Raw genomic sequence first — 21,944 nt, forward strand, 5'->3', positions numbered from 1 at the left:
AAATGGCAAGGGAGTGGCCATGTAAACCTCCCACATTCCACCTATCGGTCAAAGACACACCACCCTATCCCCGGGGCATTCAATTTCTTGCAGGTCAGCAGAGCAAATTAATTCTTTAATATCACAGCTGCAACAATACTTCCATAATTTACTGCTCAATTTTCCCTCTCAAATGCCAATATTCTATTTGCTGTCCGAATAATATGTTGTATTTTCATAACAGATGATGATTCATGTTCCAGCATATCCATATCCCTCTGTTCCATAGAGTTCTGCAGTCCACTCTGTTAAATATTAAGCTGCTGATTTATTCCTCCTACCAAAATGGACAAGTTCACATTTTCCACTCACCATTTTTCTTCCCTACTCATTTAACCCATCTAATTCCCTTTGCAGACTTGCGTGCTTTCTTGACAGCTTATTCACTACATGTCTTGGTCATACACAAAGTTAACTATATACATTATCCCACAAGTCCTCCTTTTTTCCAAGCCATTCTTAAACATTGCAAATAACTGAAGCCTCTGAACTAATCCCTATGGCATTCCCCTCATCTTGCCAACCCAAACATAATCCATTTGCCTTTAGTTTGTTTCCTGTTAATGATCCTATGTCCGTCCTACTGTTTTACCACCTACAGCAGGAACTCTTATTTTTGTAAGAACATTTGTGATGTCTGATCTGTAGCCTTTTGGAAATTGCAGTATTCTACATACACAGGTTCCCCTTTATGCACCTTGCTTGTTACTTATTTAAAACACTTCAATAAATTAGTCAAATATGATTTGTTTTCCCAAAACCACGTTGACTCTATCAGTTATTACGATTATCTAAACGTTCTATTAGTCCTCCTTAATAATGGAGTTTAGCAATTTCCCTGTAACTGGCCTTGTTTCCTGTTTTGTACATCCTCCATTTCTAAGATGTTACAATTGGAATAAGCTGGAACTATTCCACAATCTACATAATTTTGGACAATTATAACTACTTCATCTACTTTCTCAGTAGTCCCCTCTTTAAACACCCTCAGATGCAGACTGTCAAGTCCAGGGAATGCGTCATATAACCTAACATTATTCAACATTTTACTCCAAGATATTTTTGATTTTATACCTAGTTACTTTTATACCTAAGATGGCACTGGGAATAGTGACTTTGTGCACTTTTTTCATTGCATTCCAGTATCCCTGAACTTCAGTATGTGACAATAAAACCTAATTTTAATTTTAATCTTCATCTCTTCAAACCTGTCTTTAGCTTACAGCTCATTACAGACTTTGGCTTTTTCTTTTCAATGTTACCATGACTTTATGTTTAGATAAGAAATGAAAATAACTAAAAGAAATCCATGCCCTTACCTTATGTACTTGAGTACAAGACAGTCTCAATTAAAAGTCAACCCCTATTTTTGGCCAAAAAATCTGAAATTTTCTGTATATAGGTACACAATCCTTTATCTGACATCCTTGGGGCTGGTTGTTTTTTGGATTTTGGAATTTTTTGGATTTCGGAATAAATGACATTTTCACAATTAAATTTTTTTAAAATCTTGCCGAACAGCAGAACCATGTGTGACTAGTATGAGTACTGAGACACAATGATGCCTGCCAGTATGGGCCACACCGCTGAGTGACATGGCTCGAGTGGGTGTGGAATTAGGTCACCTGTTCGCACGCCAAATAACTTTGTTATACAGAAAAATACTTAAAGAAGAAACTTTGGATTTCGGATAAAGGATTGTATACCTGTACCTCATGTGAAAGTCAACCCTAGTTCTTTACAGATAACAGATCAATGTTTGTGAGTCAAGGTATTATCCTGTACATAAATGACATGATGAAGAAATGAATTTTTCGTGGTATTTTGTGATTCGATGTACAATTCACACCAATTTGGCTCGAAAGAGTCAGATGACAACCAACCTCGCAATATAGTTGAGGTTTTGAAATTCCTTCATTTTGTCTAAAAATGCCCTCCAGAAAAAACAACGTGAAATATACAGCAGCATTTAAACTGAAGGTTATTGGAGTTGCAGAGAAGACAAGTAACTGTGTAGCAGCAAGAGAACTGTGTGTTTTGGAGAGGCTTAAGAGACTGGAGAAAGATATTGAATCAACTTCAGATAATACTAAAACAAAAGTATGCCTACATAGGTAAAGCTAGCAAAAGGCCACAATTGGATAAAAAGTTGATGAGTGGATACTTGGAAATCACCAAGTGGAAAACAGGTTAGTCTTGAAGCCATCCAAATCCATGCACAAAACTAATCAAAGGACGATGGAATTTTAGATATTAAGGCAAGTGCTGGATGGTGTAAGATTCATGAGAAGGTAAGATTTAGTAATCAACAGAGAACTAAAATTGCACAAAAGTTGCCTGCTGAACTAGAAGACAAAATATTATAGTTTCACCAACTTGTAATCAGAAATTGACAGAAGGAGAGCTACAATCATTCATTAGAAACATGAACGAAATGCCGATAACTCTCAATATGCCAGAGAATCGAACTGTGAACCAAAAAAGGGAAGAAACAGTACTGGTGAGAACCACTGGCCGTGAGCAAAGTAGGTTTACTTTAGTTTTATCTTGTATGGCTGATGGCACTGAATTAAAACAGTTAGCTGGTTTTAAGAGAGAAACTTTGCCAAAGGAGAAATTTCCAAAAGGAATTGTCATCCATGTGCATCCAGAAGGTGAATACAGAAAATGGATAAAGGAAGTTTGGAATTTACAACCTGTGCGCTACACATGGAAAAAAGTGTGCTCGTTTGGAACCTGTTTAGATCCCATCTAATGAAGAATGTTGTTGATAACATCCCATCGCATAACACTGATGTAGCTGTAATTCCCGGCGGGTTTACATGTGTTTTGCAACCAATAGATGTTGATATTAATAAGCCATTTAAGGACATGATGAGAATGAAGTGGAATAACTGGATGCATAATGGAGAAAAGACATACACGAAAGGAGGCAGTATGCAAGTTCCAGCACTGCTGCTGATCTGTGAATAGATCATTGAATCATGGAAGAAAATAAAAACTGACACTATTTTCAAATCTTTCAAGAAATGTAGAATTTTGAAAGCATTGGATAGTGCAGAGGACAATTAAAGTTACAATAGTGAGAGTTGAATGGTAACTTCCATGTACTTGCTGCTCTTCAACTTAGAAAACAGAGTTTGAGAGTTTGCTCAGTAGCCTTAGTTATTTGTGTAGATAATACATAGCTGCTGCTAATGTGCATCACTGGTGGAGGGATAAAAGTTGAAGCTGTTAGATGAAATGCCAGTTAAGCTAGCTGTTTTGCCTGTTTGGTGTTGAGCTTCATGAGTAGTGTTTAGAGCTGCACTCTTGTAGGTAAGTAAGAGAGTATTCTATCATACTCCTGAATTGAATCTCATGGATGGTAAGCAGATTTTGAAAAGTCAGCAAGTGAAGTACTCACTGCAGAATTCCCTGCCTGTAATTGTAGCCACAGTATTCATGTGGCTAGTTTGGTTCAGTTTCTGTAAATGGTTACCTCTAGGATGTGAATAGTGGGGGATTCAGCAATGGTAATGCCACTGAATGTCAAGAGATAATAGTTAGATTCTTTATTGTTGGAGTATTCATGGCTTGAGACTTGTATGATGCAAATGTTACTTAGCACTTATCAGGAGAAAGTTTGGATTGCAGATACTGGAGATCAGAGTCAAAAAGTGTGGCACTGGAAAAGCACAGCAGTTCAAGTAGCATCCCAAAACATTGACTCTCTTGCTCCTCGAAAGCTGATTGAACTGCTGTGATTTTCCAGCTCCACACTTTGACTTTCAGCACTTATTAGTCAAAGCCTGGATGTTTATGTCTTGTATTTTGAGGTGGATAGCTTCAGAGTTGGGTACTTGTCGACTGCCATTTATGGCTGGATGTGGAAGGACCACAGAATTTAGACCTGATTCATTGATTGTGGTATTACTAAGCTCTTGTCTATTACATGCTGCTTGTCATGCAAGTAAGCCTGTGTTATAACTTCTTCACTTTGATGTCTTACTTTGGGTGTGTCTACTGCTGCTCCTGCTCCATGCCTTCGTGCATGCTTCATTGAAGCAGGATTGATTCCCAGGCATGGGAGTAACCGTAGAATGGGGGGTATGTCAATTTACAAATTGTGTTTGTTGACTAATCTGGAGGATTGGACTCTAGTACCTCCATAGATATCCAGTTTTGGGTTGTTAGATTTGTTTAAAATCTACTCTGTTCAGTACTGCAGACAACACGTTGGAAGGTATCCTCAATGTGAAGGACTTTGAATGAACGTGGCGTGGTCACTTTTACTAATACTGACATGGACAAGTACATCTGATAGGTTGGTGGGATGAGATCAAGCAGATGTTTTGTTCTTGTTAGTTCCCTCAGCACCTTATGTATACCAGTCCTTTCAGGACTTTAACAGCTTGATCAGTAACTGTGCTCCTGAACTATACTTGTGAAGGACACAGATGTTACCCCACCCAGAGTACATTCTATGCCCTTGTTCGCCTCAGTACGTCTTCTTCCATGGGTGTTCAACATGGAGACATACAGATTCATTGACATTTAACTAGATTTATTAATTAACTTCAAATTTTATCTTCTGCCATGGTGGGATTCAAACCCATGATTCAAGGGCATTGATCTCTAGCCAATGACAATACCAGTACACCACCACCTTCCCAGCTGGGAGACATTCTTCAGTGAGTCACCGATATCTGAGAAATTCTGAATTGCTCTGCGTGCCATTTTTTAAAATGAAACTTTTGATACCTTATGCAATACATTTCCAATGAATTTGTTTGCTTTTGTGATCTAGGACGTTGATGTTGATGATAAAGCAGGGCTGGAAGTTGATGGTGAACCTGATTTGAAACCTGATTCAGATATTCCTGATGTTCCACCCTCAAATGACAGCACTCCTGAAGTATTCAATAAGGCCCTATCAGGATTATCTTCAAGGTACCATTTCAGTTTGTAATACATGAAATTTATTAATCTACATTTAACACTCAGCTCTATTTCTCCATCCAAGCTTTTGTGATACCTCTAATCAGTGGTTCTCTGAATACTTGAACTATTTCCTCTTCTAAGTTAGTCAGTATTCTTCCTCCCTTAAGCTGTGTGCAACTCTGATTACATCTCGAGTATTCTAATGGATCCTGTTGTCTTGGCCCAAAACCATCAAATGCTGTCCTAAACCTTGGTCACTCCAATTTCCTCCTATTAGGCTGTCTTAAAAGCAAACTTTTGCTTATCTGCAGTTATGTACATTTGTATCATAATTTGTTTTATAATGCCTTCTTCAAATGTTTTGGTGTTTTATGTTTTTAAGGTGGTATATATTTTTGTAAAAAGTTGTTTAGTTGTCCTACTCTGACTTTTTACTTCTATTTACAATAGTCAGGCTTTTAAAACCAAAGCTTGGTGTTACTTAATCAGTGTTTCCTGAAGTACCCTCCATTGTCTGAAAATATGGTTTTGGCTGTTGTCTATTTGGTTTAATTTTCTTAATTTAAAATAATGATTATTGCATCCTTCCTTGTAATAGATATTGCCCATAGCAAAATAAAACTGCTTGCAAGCAAACAAATACTGTCTTACATAGTGAAGCCATATGTATGGTTGGCATGGGGAAGCAAAAATAAAATTACTGATGCAATAGAATGTTTTCTTTTCTTTGCTTACAACAGTGAATGCTGTTGAGACAAGGTTGTGTGGCCCTTCTTCAACAAGATGTTTCACAATTCCAATGGAAACCTCTTATTAGGACCGGATATAGGAATTTTATGACCAATTGATCAGGTGGATGTATGCAACGTTACCTTGCATTATAATTTGTGCTTTAAACTCATAAATGTGCTGCCAATAGCTCAGTGTTGGGAAATATATAACTTAATTATCTAAACTGGAAGTTCCTTTGTTTGTACTAATATTGTTCATCTTGAACTCAACATTTCAACAGAGAATTCTGCAGCAAATGTTTTTTTGTAATGCATGGCATGTTTCACCTCTTAGGACTTGGATTTACATACAAAATCCACTATTAACTGGCCATCAGATTTAACCTATTAACAATATGTGTGCATAAGAAGGATGTGGAAGCTTTGGAGGGGTGCAAAATAAGTTTACCAGGATATTGCCTGGATTGATGTGTAGTATCTATAAGAAGAGTGTGGACAAACTTGGATTGTTTTGCTCGAGCATTGGAGGTTGAGGGATGACCTCACGAAATTGAGAAGCTTGGATAGAGTGGATAGTCAGAATCTTTTTCCCAGAGTGGCAATATATAATACCAGGGAGCAGGGGTTTGAAATGAGGGGGGAAAATGTTTAAAGGGGATATGTGAAGTAAGGTTTTTTTACACAGTGGTTGGTGCCTGGAATGTGCTGCAAGAAGAGGTGGTAAAAGCAGATATGATAGCAACATTTAAGAGTTATTTATTAAACACATGAATAGGCAGGGAATAGAGGGATATGGACCATGTACTAACAGATGAGATTAGTTTAGAATGACAGAGGCATGGTGGGTCAAAGAGCCTGATCCTGTGCTGTACTGTATTGTCATATAGTTTTACGTAGTATTACTTTGATACTGTAGAGCAAAGGTTCACGGTTACTTATTGCATATACCTTTCCAGATCTACTGACTCCCTGCATATCCCTACCGCCTTACAGATTTAACATTTTAATATTTCAATGCCCAAGCATTGTTCAAATTTATAATATATCTGGTCAACATAAGCACTTGCTATTAAAGTGACAAATGAGGTTGTTTGTTTGAACATAAACACTTGGCAAAATAGAGGCATCTCTTTCAATAATAACAACCATAGAAAATAAACCGAACACTTAGACCATTTGCTGCTGGTGTCAACTAAATGCAATACTAAATTAGGTTCCGTAGGGATTATATGCAAAATTAAGTGCTCTCTACTTTTAAAAGCATTTTAATTCAACTTGGAAAGAAAAGTTTCAAAGCATGGGAGAAGCTGAACAAGACTGCTCTGTGACAATGAAGGAAAAATGATTGAATGATGCATGTAACTATATTTCCCCCTCATTAATTAATTAAATTCTTTTCTTTTATTGCATGGGCTTATTAAGAAAGTAAGTTCCTCCCCATTGATGTTTTGCACTGTCTGTTAAATTTTCCTAAATTTAAGAGCACATGGCGTAGCCTGGGGTGGTCTGATGTATTTTTCCCATGCAATAGACTATTTGTTGGCCAGCAACCACCCAGTTTGCTCTGTGAACCTTTTAGTATGGATCAAAGGCCTCTGTAGAAGGCTCAGCCTCTTCCAGACCATCTGGACTAAATCATCTTCCAGGAGAAGGCCTTCATCCATACAGACTTTGCCTTCTTTCTGGAGATCTTACGCAATCTGTCAATTGCTTGTAGTTTCCTAAGAACATGACATTCTTGAGTGGCGATGTTTTTAAATGGATCTTAAAGAGCAAGTAACATAAACCACCAACTCTGAAAAAAGATGTATTTATTGGTTGGCAAGTGGACTCTGGTAGTGATATTGTGTTGGGAAATGTACCAGTTTCATGCTTGACAGTTAACTGTCAAAATCTAGTTAAATTTAACTGGCAGATTGACACTGGTCTTGCCCTAGCAAATTAACTATAGAATGCAGACTAGTTCCTGTTTTGTTAAGTTGATTCCAGCACACTGTATTCACATGTTCTTTCTGTCTGCAATGAATAGGACTCAATGTTGTTTTCAGTACAGGCAAACATACCACGCTGTAAGCCTGAATTACTATTTAAATTGAAACATTGAAAGTAGGAGCAGGAGTAGGCCATTTGACTGAGCCTGTTTCACTATTCATTATGATCACCAACTCAATACCTCATTCTTACTTTTCTCTGATATCTTTTGATATCTTTTGATCCCTTCAGCCCCACAAGCTATATCTAACTCCTCCTTGAAGTCACACGATGTATTGACATTGATTGATTGCTTTTTGTGATAGCAAATTCCACAGACTCATCACTTTCTTTGTGTGAAGGAATTTCTCCTTTATCTCAGTGTTAGATGGTTTACTCTATATCCTTACATGTCACTCCTAGTTCTGGGTTCCTCTCCTATCTGGAACTCCTGCATCTAGCTTGTCTAGTTGTCTTTGAATTTTATAGGTTTTTATGAGATTCCACTCCCCCCCCCCCCCCCCCCCCCCCCCCCCACCCCCACTTATCCTTTGAATTCCTATATTCTGTATAATTCTTAGCACTTTCAGGGTTTTTTTAGTAAATGTTCAATTGTAGCATCTCATCTCAGGTTGAACAGTCTGCCTTAAGTTTTGTAACCATAAGGATTCTCCAGTCTTTGGAACTTACAGCTTACTGGTGAATCGTAATAAACAGCATGTCCCTTCAGCAATCACTCCTAAAAGGTCTAGCTGTATTTTTCTTTTCTGTTGATGACCTATACTTTACACTACCCAATTGTAACAGGCACATAGGAAGATGGTGTGGTTATTTGTCATCTCAGATCCAGGATATCTCTGGAGGAGTTCCTCAAGATAGTGTCTTAGGCCCAGCCATCTTCAACTGCTTCATCGATGACCTTCCCTCAAACATAAGGTTAAAAGTGGGAATATTCGATTGCACAATGTTCAGCACCATTTGCAATTCCTTAGGTAGTAAAGCAGATGATGGTCAAATGAAATAAGACCTGGAAAACATCTAGATTTGGGCTGAAAATTAATAGGCAGCGTTTGTGCCATGCCAATGCCAGGCTATGACCATTTCCAACAAGATTAAATCTAACCATTGATCCTTGACGTTCAGTGGTGTTTCCATTATTGAATCCCCCACTTATAACATCGTGGGGTTCTCATTGACCAGAAACTCAACTGAAATCTCCATACAAATACAAATAGTGGCTACAAAAGAGTAGGTCAGAGGCTAGTAATACTGCAGTGAGAAACTCATCACCTGAGTCCCAAAGCCAGTCTGCCAACTCCAAGACTCAAGCCAAGAGTGTGATGGCATACTCCCCGGTTGCCTGGATGAGTGCAGTTCCTCCAACATTCAAGAAGCTTGACAACCTTGAGGACAAAAATGCCCACTTGCAACAATGTGTACAGTCTACAAGAGTCGCTGTAGGAATTCACCAAAGATCCTCAGGCAGCACCTTCTAAGCCCATGATGAAAAGTATCTAGAAGAACAAAGACAGCAGATACATGGGAACACCACATAGGAGCACCGCGACATGCAAATTCCCCTCCAAAGGGAAGTTGACAGCCTAGTGGTTTTATCACTGGACTGTTCACTTCGAATCCTAGGTAATGGGGACATAGGTTCAAATTCTGCCTCGGCAAACAGTGGTATTTGAATTCGATAAAAATAATCTGCAATAAAGAGTCTATTGATGGGCACAAATCCATTGTTGCTTGTTGGAAAAACCCATCTAGCTCACTGTTGTCCTTTTTAGGGAAGGAAATTGCCTACCTGTCTGGCCTACATGTGACTTCAGACCAACAATGTGATTGATTCTTAAATGCCCTCTAGGCAATTACAGATTGCCTAACCAATGATGCCCTCATTTTGTGACTTAATAATATAGAAAAAACCACTAATCATCCTGACTTGGAAATGTATCACGGTTCCTTCACTGTCACTGGGTCATAATCCTGGAATTCCCTCTCAATGGCATTACAGCTTTTACGACGCAAAAGGACTTCAGTTCAAGAAGGCAGCTCACTATTACCTTCTTGAGGGCAACTAGTGACTAGCAATAAATGTTTGCCCAGCCAGCAACATCCATATCCCACAAGTGAATAAAGAAACATAAATTTTGTTGTGCTGTCTTTGGGATACTTCAAATTATTATTTTGTAAAGCTTATATCATTTACAAATTTTGTACAGAGGTTCAGCTATAAAGTAGGAGCTTCTAAGACAATTTTAAAATTCTTTTAAGATGTTATTCTTTTTAATTCACTTTGTGAAAAAGTGTTTTTTAAAATTGTTTTGTTTTGCAGATGGAAGAACTGGTGGATTCGTGGGATCTTGTCACTCGCCATGATTTCATTTTTTTTTCTAATCATCTACCTAGGACCCATAGTACTCATGCTTGTGGTTAGTAAACTAATATTATGGAACAATTTTATTCTTATAACTTAGAAAAGGTGTTTATTAAGAAAATGTCTTGCTGCAAAGCAACAATCTACTCTGTTACAGTTCTGAATTTAAACTTTGATTTTCACTAAATCTCAACTCATCTGGTATAAATTAAATTTGGCTGAACAAAGACAGACACATTTTGCCCAAGATTTTCATCTTGCATTCATCAGGACAGTTCAAAGAGATACCAATTCAAGGGGAATAACCACCATTTATATTTCATGAGATGAGAGCTGATTGGTTGGCCAGTGAACTCCAAATGGTGAATCCTTTGCCATGGAGGGTACACAAATTAGCAATGATTGATACTTAACTGTCAGGCTTCATTTAATTTTAAACCTGACAGGTTTACTCTAATTTAGCAATGATGTGGAGGTGCCGGTGTTGGACTGGGGTGGACAAAGTTTAAAAATTTCAACTCCAGGTTATAGTTGAGGTTTATCTGGAAGTACTAGCTTTTGGAGTGCTTCTCCTTCGTCAGGTAGCTGTGGAAGACACAAAATTTATAGCAAAAGATTACAGTGTCATGCAACTGAAATGATATAGTGAACAAATCTAAATTGCTGTTAAGTCTGTTATCTTTCTGAATGGGTTGCAAGTTTCAGTTTATTAATATGTAAATCCCAGAATTTATTTTAAGTCGCCTTCTTGCGATAACTTAAGGCTTTATAAAAAAAAGTGACATCTCAGCTCAGACAACCTTTTATACATGCGTTTGTGTAAGATAGGTAGGCCATACGTCCTAAAGACTAGGAAGTCTTTTCAAACAGAACATCCATTCTGCAGTTCCGAGGAGTCATACTGAACTCGATGTTAACTTTGTTTCTCTCTCTCTCTCATACTGCCAGACTTGCTGAGTTTCTCCAGCATTCTGTTTGTTTCAGGTTTCCAGCATCTGTAATATTTTGATTTTATCTGTTTCATAACAAGCCGAATGCCCAACCAGGCCATACTTGCAAATCTCACAATTATATCCAATATTAGATGTGATTCTGTAATTGGACAACATTTAGCAGATAACCTTGAGTGTGTGAAGAATTATGTTGACAACAAATTTAAGATTTTCTGTCAGATTTTGCAGTATGACACTCTAGTGTGTACTGGAAGCTACATGTATTAACGTACAAGATCTGCAGACAGAAAGAACATGTCCAAGTACTGTGCCTTAACAAAATAAATGACTGTCAATTCGCTGGTTCATTGATCAAGGCATTGACCTGAGAAATCAGAGTCAATTTCAACAAGGCATTGGCAGTTAACTATCAATTATTATTAATTAATGCATTCTCCATGGCAATGTCTCTATCAAGTCAGTATAATCCTTTCATGCTTGAATTGGTATTTTTGCAAATTTCCTAATGAATGTAAGATGGACATATTTTGTTGAAGCATTTCCTTTTCAGTAATCAAATTCTGTTCAACCAAAAGACTCTTCTATCAGTTGATTAAGTTTTGAAGTTCTCTAAGATGAATGTAATATAAGCTGTGTACCAGAAAAAACATTTTCAACTAAGAGGAGCCAAAACAGATTTTGGTAAGACTTCTTGGAAAGCTTAATTTTGTTTCAAAATACTATTGTAAGTTAAGGAGAAAGTGAGGTCTGCAGATGCTGGAGATCAAAGTTGAAACTTTATTGCTGGAACAGCACAGCAGGTCAGGCAGCATCCAGGGAACAGGACATTCGACGTTTCGGGCACAGGCCCTTCTTCAGGAATGAAGAAGGGCCTGTGCCCGAAACGTCGAATGTCCTGTTCCCTGGATGCTGCCTGACCTGCTGTGCTGTTCCAGCAATAAAGTTTCAACTATTGTAAGTTAAACCTATTGAGAGGGAGAAAAGATGTGAACAGTTAAATGGCAATAATAAGTCACTTAAATATTTTGTTTTTTGAAAGTGTTACTGCTAATTAAATATCATTTAGCAAATTTTCAGGAACAATAATCATAATCTTGTCCTTGCTGTTCTTTCCTTACGCCCCTTTTATTGATGCAGTCAAGTCTCTGTTCTTCAGTTCTCTCTCAAATCTTGGACCAACATTTTTAACCTATTATGCTTATGAACAGCATGTTGGTTTTCCCTAATAATCCCTCGCCATGTCTTTCACAATTCTTGACTTTACCAAACAATTTACACTTTTCAACATCATCATTGTCTTTCTGCCAGACTTATCTTCACTCCTGGGCAGAAGTGGGTACTGCAGATATTGGAGATTAGAGTCAAGACTAGAGTGGTGCTGGAAAAGCACAGCAGGTCAGGCAGCATCCGAGGAGCAGGAAAATTGATGTTTCGGGCTTTCCTGCTCCTCGGATGCTGCCTGAACTGCTTGCTTTTCAGCACCACTCTAATCTCATCTTCACTCCTTTACGTCCATCTGTTTGAACTTGGCACACGAGCACATTTGAAACAAAATTATCCCCATTGACATTTACCAAATTTGAACTGAGTCACGTTTTGTTTACTGTAAACCATGTTCCTCACTCCATGCTGCATTCCTACACTTAGATAAACCTGAACAAATACGTTTTCATAATAAACTATCCCCTTTACCTGTGTCACGAATGTCTGCTGAGATGGCATTTTCTTACCCCTCAACTGGTGTACAGAATTCATTTTATAGGATTCGCCTTGCACAATTACTCTCTTCCCTGGACCCTAAATTGACCAATACTTAGTGACAATTGTCTCCCATCCCACATATTTGACTAAGGTAAAGATATTTCCTCCTAACGTTGTCTTCAGCTTGGCATACAATTCTGTGGTGGCTACTTTCTCAGCATTTCCTCCATGTTAAAATTTGTCCATAAAAACAAATCCTTTGATTTGTTATACTTTTTAAAACCTTTTTCCATTTTTCCCTTGATTTTATCTATGACACTAAGTGCTTATCAGTTAATGCGTTTACTGTGATCATTAGTACACTTCCTCTCTTATCCCTCCAGTTTTTGTTCTCCTGTAGTATCTTTCTGATTTTTGCTTTGTCTGTGTCTTCCCATTTTCTGAACTTAACCTGATGCTATAATCTCAGCTGATAGTACTACAGGACATGGATTCTAGAGTGACATTCTGACTTGACCATTTAAAGAACATCAAAGTAGTGATTATTCATTGAGACATAGTCACACAAGGCTGAAGAATTTCTTTTAGCAAGGAAACAGACGTTTATTTGTACAAGAAACATTGGATTGGCCATGCTGAATTTCCCATGGTATCCTGGGACATGCAGGCTAGGTGAATTAGCCGTAGGAAATGCCAGGTTACAGGGATGGGGTGGGGGGAGATGGATGGATCTGTGGGATGCTCTTTGGAGGGTCGGTGTGGACTTGACGAGCCAAATGGCCTGCTTCCACACTGTAGGGATTCAATGATTCTATGAAAAACCAAAACCTATCTAAATATCAATCACTGTTTGAAAGTTCTTAAAGCAAACAGCAAAACAAAGTTTCATCCTTTTCTGTTACAGAGATTCAAATCTGTAGAAGTTAAATTCAACTTAATTGTTTCATCCCAGTTCTATTCTACGACTGTGAAATCAATTTAGATGAATACTCTCAAAACTGAGACACACGACTTTATCAGCTTTTAGTAACCTCAGATTTCTAACCAATTTGAAAATTTCACAAACTAAACTTTAACACTGAGGTAAATGTGCTTTCCCTGAATTGCCTTTTATTCATTTCTAGGGAATTATATTTCCTTCTCAACACAGTCAAGTCTCCTCTAAACTGTACTAAGACCTCTAACCTCTGTGTTTCTGAAGCTAAAATCAATTTTTTGATTTATCATGATCCAAATAAAGCGAATGGTTTTGTGATGTTTATATCACCTCTCATAAATCACAGCAAAATCAATTGTCCATTAACATTCCAGGGATCTCTTCTATCTTGCATGTAGTGAATTAGGTCACTGTTTTGGAAGATCTTCCTGAGCTGATTTTTTTTAAAAATTACCCTTAAACGTTACACACTCAAGTCGTAGTTTTAAAATGTAGACTCAAAATATTTTGTATACATTAGATTTTGTCACATTATCTCCAAAGAAAAGTGAAAATGTACCTTGGAGAGGCATTTTCATTTCCATGTACCAACATTTTTAGTACTATTTGTGCGCTGGTGACCTACTTGCCTTCAGTCGCATTATTTTGTCAAATACTTTGTCCTCATGATAAAGGCTCTCGAAACATCTTTCCTACTATTAACACCTTGCTTATCTGTTATCTTTGAGATGTTTATAGTATCTTCCACTGTGAAGATCAAAGGGTGAAAATATCTGCCATTTCTATTTTTTCGTTATTATTTCTCCGATCGCATGCTTCAAGTGTCCCAACACACTCACTCTAGCTACACTTGTTTTATAAACACTTTTAAGCTTTTGTCATTTGTTTTTGTTTGTAACCAATTTACTATCATAATCATTTTCTTCCCTTTTTATTACTCTTTTAATCTTCTGGTTCCACTGCTTTCCACTAGTTTTCACTGCTCTGTACGCCTCCAATTTGGATGGACTACTGTCCAAAGCTGTCTTTTGTTAATTAATTCTCACCAAGTCATCCTCCATTTGATGGGAATCCATTTTTGTTGTGTTGTGAAATATTTGCTTAAATGTTTGCTACTGCTCATCTGACTTTTCCCTTGGTCTATTTTTCCAGCCTGCTTTAGGCAAGCCTTTCTACATATCCTTGTAATTGCCTTTACTTAATTTGATTATATTGATTTGAGACATATTGTTCTCCCTCTAACTGAATTTGAAATTCTGTGTTGTGATCGCTAGACCCTAGCAGATCCTTAACTAGAAATTATATTTTAATCTTACCTAGTTGCACATTACTAGATCTAAAAAGAAAACACTTTCCTGGTGAAGTTCTTCAGTGTATCATTCCAAGAAACAATCCCTGATGCATTCTACAATATCTTCTGTTACCCTTGCCCATCTGATTTGTTCAGTCAACATGCAAGATTAGATCATCTTTAACAAATGTAGTGACCTTCTTACCTCCGTTACTTCTTTGTGTAGAGAAGCAACTCTTTGGTCACCTACAGATGTCTCCCACCTAGACTAATTTCTCTTGCCATTCCATATTTTTCTTGCTATTCCTTATTTCCACACACAAACTGATTTCCCATCATGATCTATTGCACTGACATTACTAATCACCACTGCAATAATAACTTGCTTGATTAAAACATTACTCCACCTCCTTTTCCTCTTTGCCAACTTTTTTCAGAACAAGTGATACCTTTGATTATCGAGCTCTCAGCCCTGGATACCAAGCAGCTATATCTCTGTGATAGATAGCAAGACATGTGCATTCATTTCTATTTGTGCCATCAATTTATCTATCTTGTTACAGTGTTTCATGCATTCAAATAAAGGGCCTGAGGTGTTGACCATTTTCACTTATTCTAGTTGTAATTTTTACTGACCTCTTCCACATGCAGCTTTATAACATTTCTGCCTTTCTAGTCGCACAATGATTATCACTCATGTCGACACTATCCTGCATCTTTGCTTTCTCATTTTCTTTTGATGTTTTAAACTTGCCTTCAAATGAACCTTTCCCATTCCCATACTCCCATTGATTAGTTTAATTAGTTTACAACCCTAGTTAATGATTCCCCAGGATACTGGTCGCAGCATGGTTCAAATGATCCCTGTCCCAATGGCACAATTCTTTTCTGAATACTCGTGCCAGTGACCCTGAAATTGGAACCATTTCTCCCACAGCAATATTTGAACCATTCAGTAATTCTCTAATCTTATTTGCCATACATCAACTTGCATGTGGCTTGGGTAAAAATCGATTATTACCTTTGTGGTTCTCCTTTTTAATTTAGCCCTGTTTTTAGTCAATCAGCAGAATCTCTTTCCTAGTCCTACCTATGCCGTTGGTACCTTGATGGACCAAGACAACCGACTACTTCCACTCCCACTCCCAATCCAAGTTCGTCTACGGCTCAGAAGAGGCACCAGATAGGCAAAATAGCCTTTGGGACTTTGCTTCTGGTACAGAGGATAGTGTCTATTTCCATAACTATGCTTTGCCTTATTACTGTTACATTTCTCTTTTCTTCCCCTACTTGAATAATTTTGTACCTTGCTGCTGTTGTCAGCTAGCACATCCTCCCTGCTGACTGTGCCATTGTCTACCCCAGGAGCAAGAATCTCACACAACAGTGACCTAAGGGTGCAGGTTTTTAGTTCCTTGAAAATTGAGTTGAAATAGATGAAATGGTGAAGGTGTTTAGCATGCTTGGCTTCATTGGTCAGTGCATTAAGTATAAGAGTCGGGACGTCATTGTTGTGGTTGTACAGGACATTGGTGAGGCCATTTTTAGAATACTGCACTCAATTCTGGTTTCCTTGCTATAGGAAAGATGTTAAATTTGAAACAGTTTGAAAAAGATTTACAAGAATTTTGTTGGTATTGGAGGGTTTGAACTATAGGGAGAGGCTGAATAAGCTGGGACTTTGTTCCCTGGAGTGTCAGAATTTGAGAGGTGACCTTTTAGAGGTTTATAAATTCATAAACAAAATGGACAGGTTGAATAGCCATGGTCTTTTCCCCAGGATAGGGGAGTCCAAAACTAGAGGGCATAGATTTAACGTGAGAGGAGAAAGATTAAAAAGGGACCTGAGGGGCAACTTTTTCAGGCAGAGGATGTTGTGTGGCCTTGTTTTTGGAGTCAGAGGGTGGAACAGAGCTGTAAGTATATAACTAACTAACTGAGGGATTCAAGGCCTTGTTTTCTGAGTTGATGGAGCAGAGCTGTAAGTTTATATGACCACTGGATTCATGGCCTTGTTTTCAGAGCCTAGAGCAGTGCTGTAAATATATAACTAACTGGCAGTGGGGAATGCAGGGAGTAACTGAAACCAAACTGAAAAAGTGATGTCACAGGACAGCTGTGACCTGATTGGCTGATAAGAAATCTGTCCTAGATTTGGAAAAAGACACTATAAAACAAATTAGATTAACTAATCGGGATTAACTAACTAGCTAGTTAATTAACTAATTAGAGGTGGCTGGGCAAGTGATGTGCTGTAGCTGTGTGATATGGGAGTTGGCTGATCCTGTTGCGAACTGCAGTGACCACATCTGCAGCAAGTGTTGGTTGCTCGAGGAACTCTGGCTCACAGTTGATAAGCTAGAATCTGAGCTTCAAACACTGCGGCATATCCGGGAGGGGGAAAAGTACCTGGATGCTTTGTTTCAGGAGGCAGTCATACCTGGTTTATTAAGAATCACAAATTGTCAGTGGCCAGGGACAGCACGGTGTGACTGCAAGTCAGGCAGGAAGAAGAGTCTCACCTCTTGACCTTGTCCAACAGGTACAAGGTACTTGCTCCCTGTGTGAACGAAGAAGAGAACTGCAGGAAGGATGAGCCAGCTGACCATGGCACCGTAGTACAGGAGGCCATTCAAACGAGGGGACCAAAAGTCAAGTGGTAGTTGTAGGGGGATTCTATAATTGGGGGATAAATAGTGTCCTTTGTAAGCAGGATCAAGAGTCCTGCATGGTATGTTGCCCGACTGGTGCCAGGTATGGGACAGTTCTGATTGGCTTGAAAGGATATTGGAAAAGGATGGAAGGATCCAGCTGTTGTAGTCCACATCAGGACAAACATCATAGGCAAGAAAGGAGGACCTGTTAGGGTATTGTAAAGCACAAAGAACAAAATTCTGGAACAGATCCTCAAAGCGTATAATCTCCAGGTAACTATCTGAGCCACAGGCGAATTGGCTTAGGATTAAGAAAATTATGGAAATAAACATGTGGCTAAAGGAGTGGTGTAGGAAAGAGGTTTCCATATCATGGGGCATTGGCATCAGGTTTGGAATAGGAGGGATCTGTAATAATGGGACAGTCTTGACTTGAACTGATCTGGAACTGGTGTTCTAGTGAAAGGGATAAATAGGCTGTTCACTCGGGCTTTAAACTCGTGAATCAGGGGAAGGAAAGGAAAAACAACAAGTATGATGGTAAATAGAAAGAAAAGCAGCAAGTTAGCGTGTGTGCAGGAGTGTTTAACTACATTGGCAGACTATGAAAGAAGTTAAAAGGAAGGATAACTCAAGAAATATTATTAATGGAGATGTCAGAATTCATGGAGGGTATTAAAAACTAGCATAAAGGCGCTTTACCTGAATGCTCGTAGCATTCAGACCAAGATAGATGAGTTAATGGTACACATCATTGTGAATGAGCCATTGTGGAGACATGGTTTAAGGATGATCACGACTGAGAGTTAAATATCCAGGGGTATCAGACTGTTTGAAAGGACAGACAGGAAGAAAGGGAGGTGGTGTAGCTCTGATATTCAAGGATGACATCAAGGCAATAGTAACAGATGATATGGTAAGAGATGAATCCATTTGGATGAACTTAGAAATTCCAAGAAGAAAATGTTACTGATAGACATAGTCTATATGCGACCAAATAATATCACATTGGAGTGGACAATAAGCAAAGAATAAGCTAATGCCTGTAAAAATCTAATTTTCATGGGGGATTTAAATCTGCACGACAATTGGTCAAACTGGGTTGGTCAGGGTAGCCTTGAGGGAGTTCATTGACTGTATCCGCGATCATTTTCTTGAACACTATGTACTGGAAATGATGAGGGAGCAAGCTATCCTAGATCTGGTCCTGTGTAATGAGACAGGAATAATTAATGATCTCATAGTTAGTGATCCTCTTGGAAGGAGTGATCACAGTATGGTTGAATTTAGAATCCAGATAGAAAGTGTGAAAATAAAATTCAATACCAGGGTCCTGTGCTTAAACCAAGGAGACTACAATAGCATGAGGGGGAACTTGGCTAAAGTAGACTAGAAGCAAAGACTTTATGGTGGGACAGTTGACGAACAGTGGAGGACCTTCAAATCAATTTTTCAAAGTGCTCAGCGAAAGTACGTCAAAGTGTGGTATTGGAAAAGCACAGCCAGTCCAGTAGCATCTGAGGAGCAAGCGAGTTGACGTTTCAGGCACAAGTTTTTCATCAGGAATATGGAGGAGGAAAGGGGCTGAGATAAATAGGGGAGGGAGGGTGGGGCTTGGGGGAAAGGTGGGTGGGAAAGCGATAGATGGATTATTTCTGTAACTGGAGTGATTAAATATTTTAGAATCAATTTTGAATATGCACCAATTTTTCATATTCTCTTTTAGGTTCTCTATGTTCAAATCAAGTGTTTTCATGAGATCATCACAATTGGTTACAGAGTTTATCATTCTTATGAACTGCCTTGGTTCAGAACATTGAGCTGGTGAGTTTGGTCAAAATAAATACAGTGCATTTTTATTACTTGTAGAAGAGCGAGGGAAATGATGAGTCACGTTTATTAAGCTTTCACTGTAAAATGTAGTAGGAAAGTCATGAACATGCATTTAAATAAAAATATCTTAATAAATAGCAGTGCCACTTGTGGCTTTGTCTCTTTTCCTTCCTTCATTTTATAATTCTGTGCATCTTTTGTCACAGCTGTCACTGTAAACATATTGAAAATCTAAGTTAATTGCAAGGCAAAAGCCCAAACCTCTGGGTATCACATTTGACCGTACTGTAGTAGGGAATTGAGCAGTGATCCAGCTAGAATAAAGCAGGCAATCAGAAGTTTAATTTATAAATACATATCATCTTGCCATCAAGATCTTTACAGGGTCCCAAGGCGCAATAGTGACTAATGGAGATTGACAAATGGCTTGTATTAGAAGATTCAGGTCTTGATTTTGAATAGATAAAGTTCCCAAAATAGTCAAACATTTAGTAGATTCAGTGGAATTTTGAATTATTGAACCAAAACACAGAACTTAACTTGAAAAACATCAAAGTGAAACTACATAGTACTGTGGAGTTGGAAATAATCTTGAACAGTCAGGAGCTGATCCCTTGTGTTGTAAGTTGTGGCTGTGAACAATGGTTAGACAGACTTGCACTGTTTATCTTTAAAAGAAGACATCTATGAAAGTTGTTCACAATATGATAGATTGTAAGGTGTTTGATTTATGTATTTGTTTTAATGTAATTTATTTTAAAGTTTTGATTTTAACAGTGGCAGATAGATATTGTCTGTCTTCATGAAGGCAATAAGTCCAGAAGATATAGGACCAGAATTAGGTCATTTGGCTCATTAAGTTTGCTGCTCCATTCAATTGTAGTTGATCTGTTAACCCCATTTTCCTGCCTTCTCCCTGTAACCCCTGATTCCCCCTACTAATCAGGACCCTGTCTATCTCTGACTTAAAGACACTCAAAGACTTGGTCCCCACAGCCTTCTGTGGCAATAAGTCCCAGAGATGAACTGCCCTCTGACTGAGAACATTCCTCTTCTTCTCCATTCTAAAGGGTTGCCCTGACACTCAGAGGCTTTGCCCTCAGGTCCTTGTCTCTCCTACCAATGGAAGCCTCACCTCCAAGTCCACTCTATCCAGATTAGATTTTTTTTTTAGATTACATTACAGTGTGGAAGCAGGCCCTTCGGCCCAACAAGTCCACACTGACCCGCCGAAGCGAAACCCACCCATACCCCTACATTTACCCTTTACCTAACACTACGGGCAATTTAGTATGGCCAATTCACCTGGCCCTGCACATCTTTGGACTGTGGGAGGAAACCGGAGCACCCGGAGGAAACCCACGCAGACACGAGGAGAACGTGCAAACTCCACACAGTCAGTCGCCTGAGGCGGGAATTGAACCCGGGTCTCTGGCGCTGTGAGGCAGCAGTGCTAACCACTGTGCCACCGTGCCGCCCAGAAAGATCTCTCAATATTCTTTAAGTTTCAATCAGATCCCCTCTTATCCTTCTAAACTCTAAGTACAGACCCAGAGTCCTCAACCACTCCTCGTGACAAGCCCTTCATTCTAGGGAACATTCTTGTAAATCTACTTTGGACCCCATCCAATGCCAGCGCATCCTCCTTTAGAAATGGGGCCCAAAACTGCTTTCATTATTCCATAGGCAGTCTGACCAGAGTCTAATACAGCCTCACCAGTGCATCCCTGCTCTTGTACTCTGCTCTTGTAACGAATACTAACATTATATCTATTTTCCTATCTGCATATTAACTTTAAGAGAATTCTGAACTCGAACTCTCAAGTCCCTTTGTGTTTCAGATTTCCGAAGACTATTCCCAAAATAGGGAAAGTCTGTGCCTCTCTTCTTCCTACCAAAGTGCAAAACCTCACACTTTCCTACATTTGTATTCTATCTGCCTGTTCTTTGTACACACTCCAAACCTGTCCAAGTCCTCCTGCAGCCTCTCCACTTCCTCAATGCTACCTATCCATCCACCTATCTTTTGTATCATTTGCAAACTTAGCACCAATGCCCTCAGTTCCTTTGTCCAGACTGTTAATGAATAATCTCAACAGTTGTGATCCCACCACTGACCTCTGAGAAACTCTACTAGTCCCAGCTGCCATCTTGAAAAATACCCCTTTATCCCCTCTCTCTGCCTTCTACCAGTCAACCAATCCTCTAGTCAAGCCAATACATTGCCCCTAACACCCATGGGCTCTTATTTAACAGCCTCCTATGTGGCACCTTGCCGAAGGCCTTTTGAAAATCCAAATGGATCACATTCATTAACCCTCCTTTGTCTAACTTGAATTTTACCACCTCAAAAAATTCTAACAGATTTGTCAGGTATGCCTTCCCCTTGACTCAGCCTTATTTTACCATGCACTTCCAAGGATGACGCAATCTCCTCTTTAATAAAGTGGTCTAAACTCTTACCAACCTCCAAGGTCAGGCTAACCGGCTTATATTTTCCTGTCTCTTAACGCCAAACCTTCTTTAAATAG

The 21,944-nt window shown here is 38.8% G+C and overlaps 1 protein-coding gene across 2 annotated transcripts in view; it reads left to right on the forward strand.

Moving 5' to 3' along the window:
- The window catches only part of cds1 (CDP-diacylglycerol synthase (phosphatidate cytidylyltransferase) 1), a 130,984-nt gene that overhangs the window by 69,764 nt on the left and 39,276 nt on the right, over nt 1-21,944 (forward strand). For both annotated transcript variants that reach the window (XM_087985802.1, XM_087985798.1), the window contains exons 2-4: nt 4,829-4,971; nt 10,003-10,099; nt 19,307-19,404. In XM_087985802.1, the coding sequence (XP_087841928.1) occupies nt 4,829-4,971; nt 10,003-10,099; nt 19,307-19,404 (338 nt within the window). The remainder of the gene's footprint in view (nt 1-4,828; nt 4,972-10,002; nt 10,100-19,306; nt 19,405-21,944) is intronic.

The sequence above is a fragment of the Chiloscyllium plagiosum genome, unplaced genomic scaffold (genome assembly GCF_037043375.1).
Source record: "Chiloscyllium plagiosum isolate Xiang-an unplaced genomic scaffold, Cpla_swu_hap1 HiC_scaffold_1, whole genome shotgun sequence".
Taxonomy (NCBI): Eukaryota; Metazoa; Chordata; class Chondrichthyes; order Orectolobiformes; family Hemiscylliidae; genus Chiloscyllium; species Chiloscyllium plagiosum.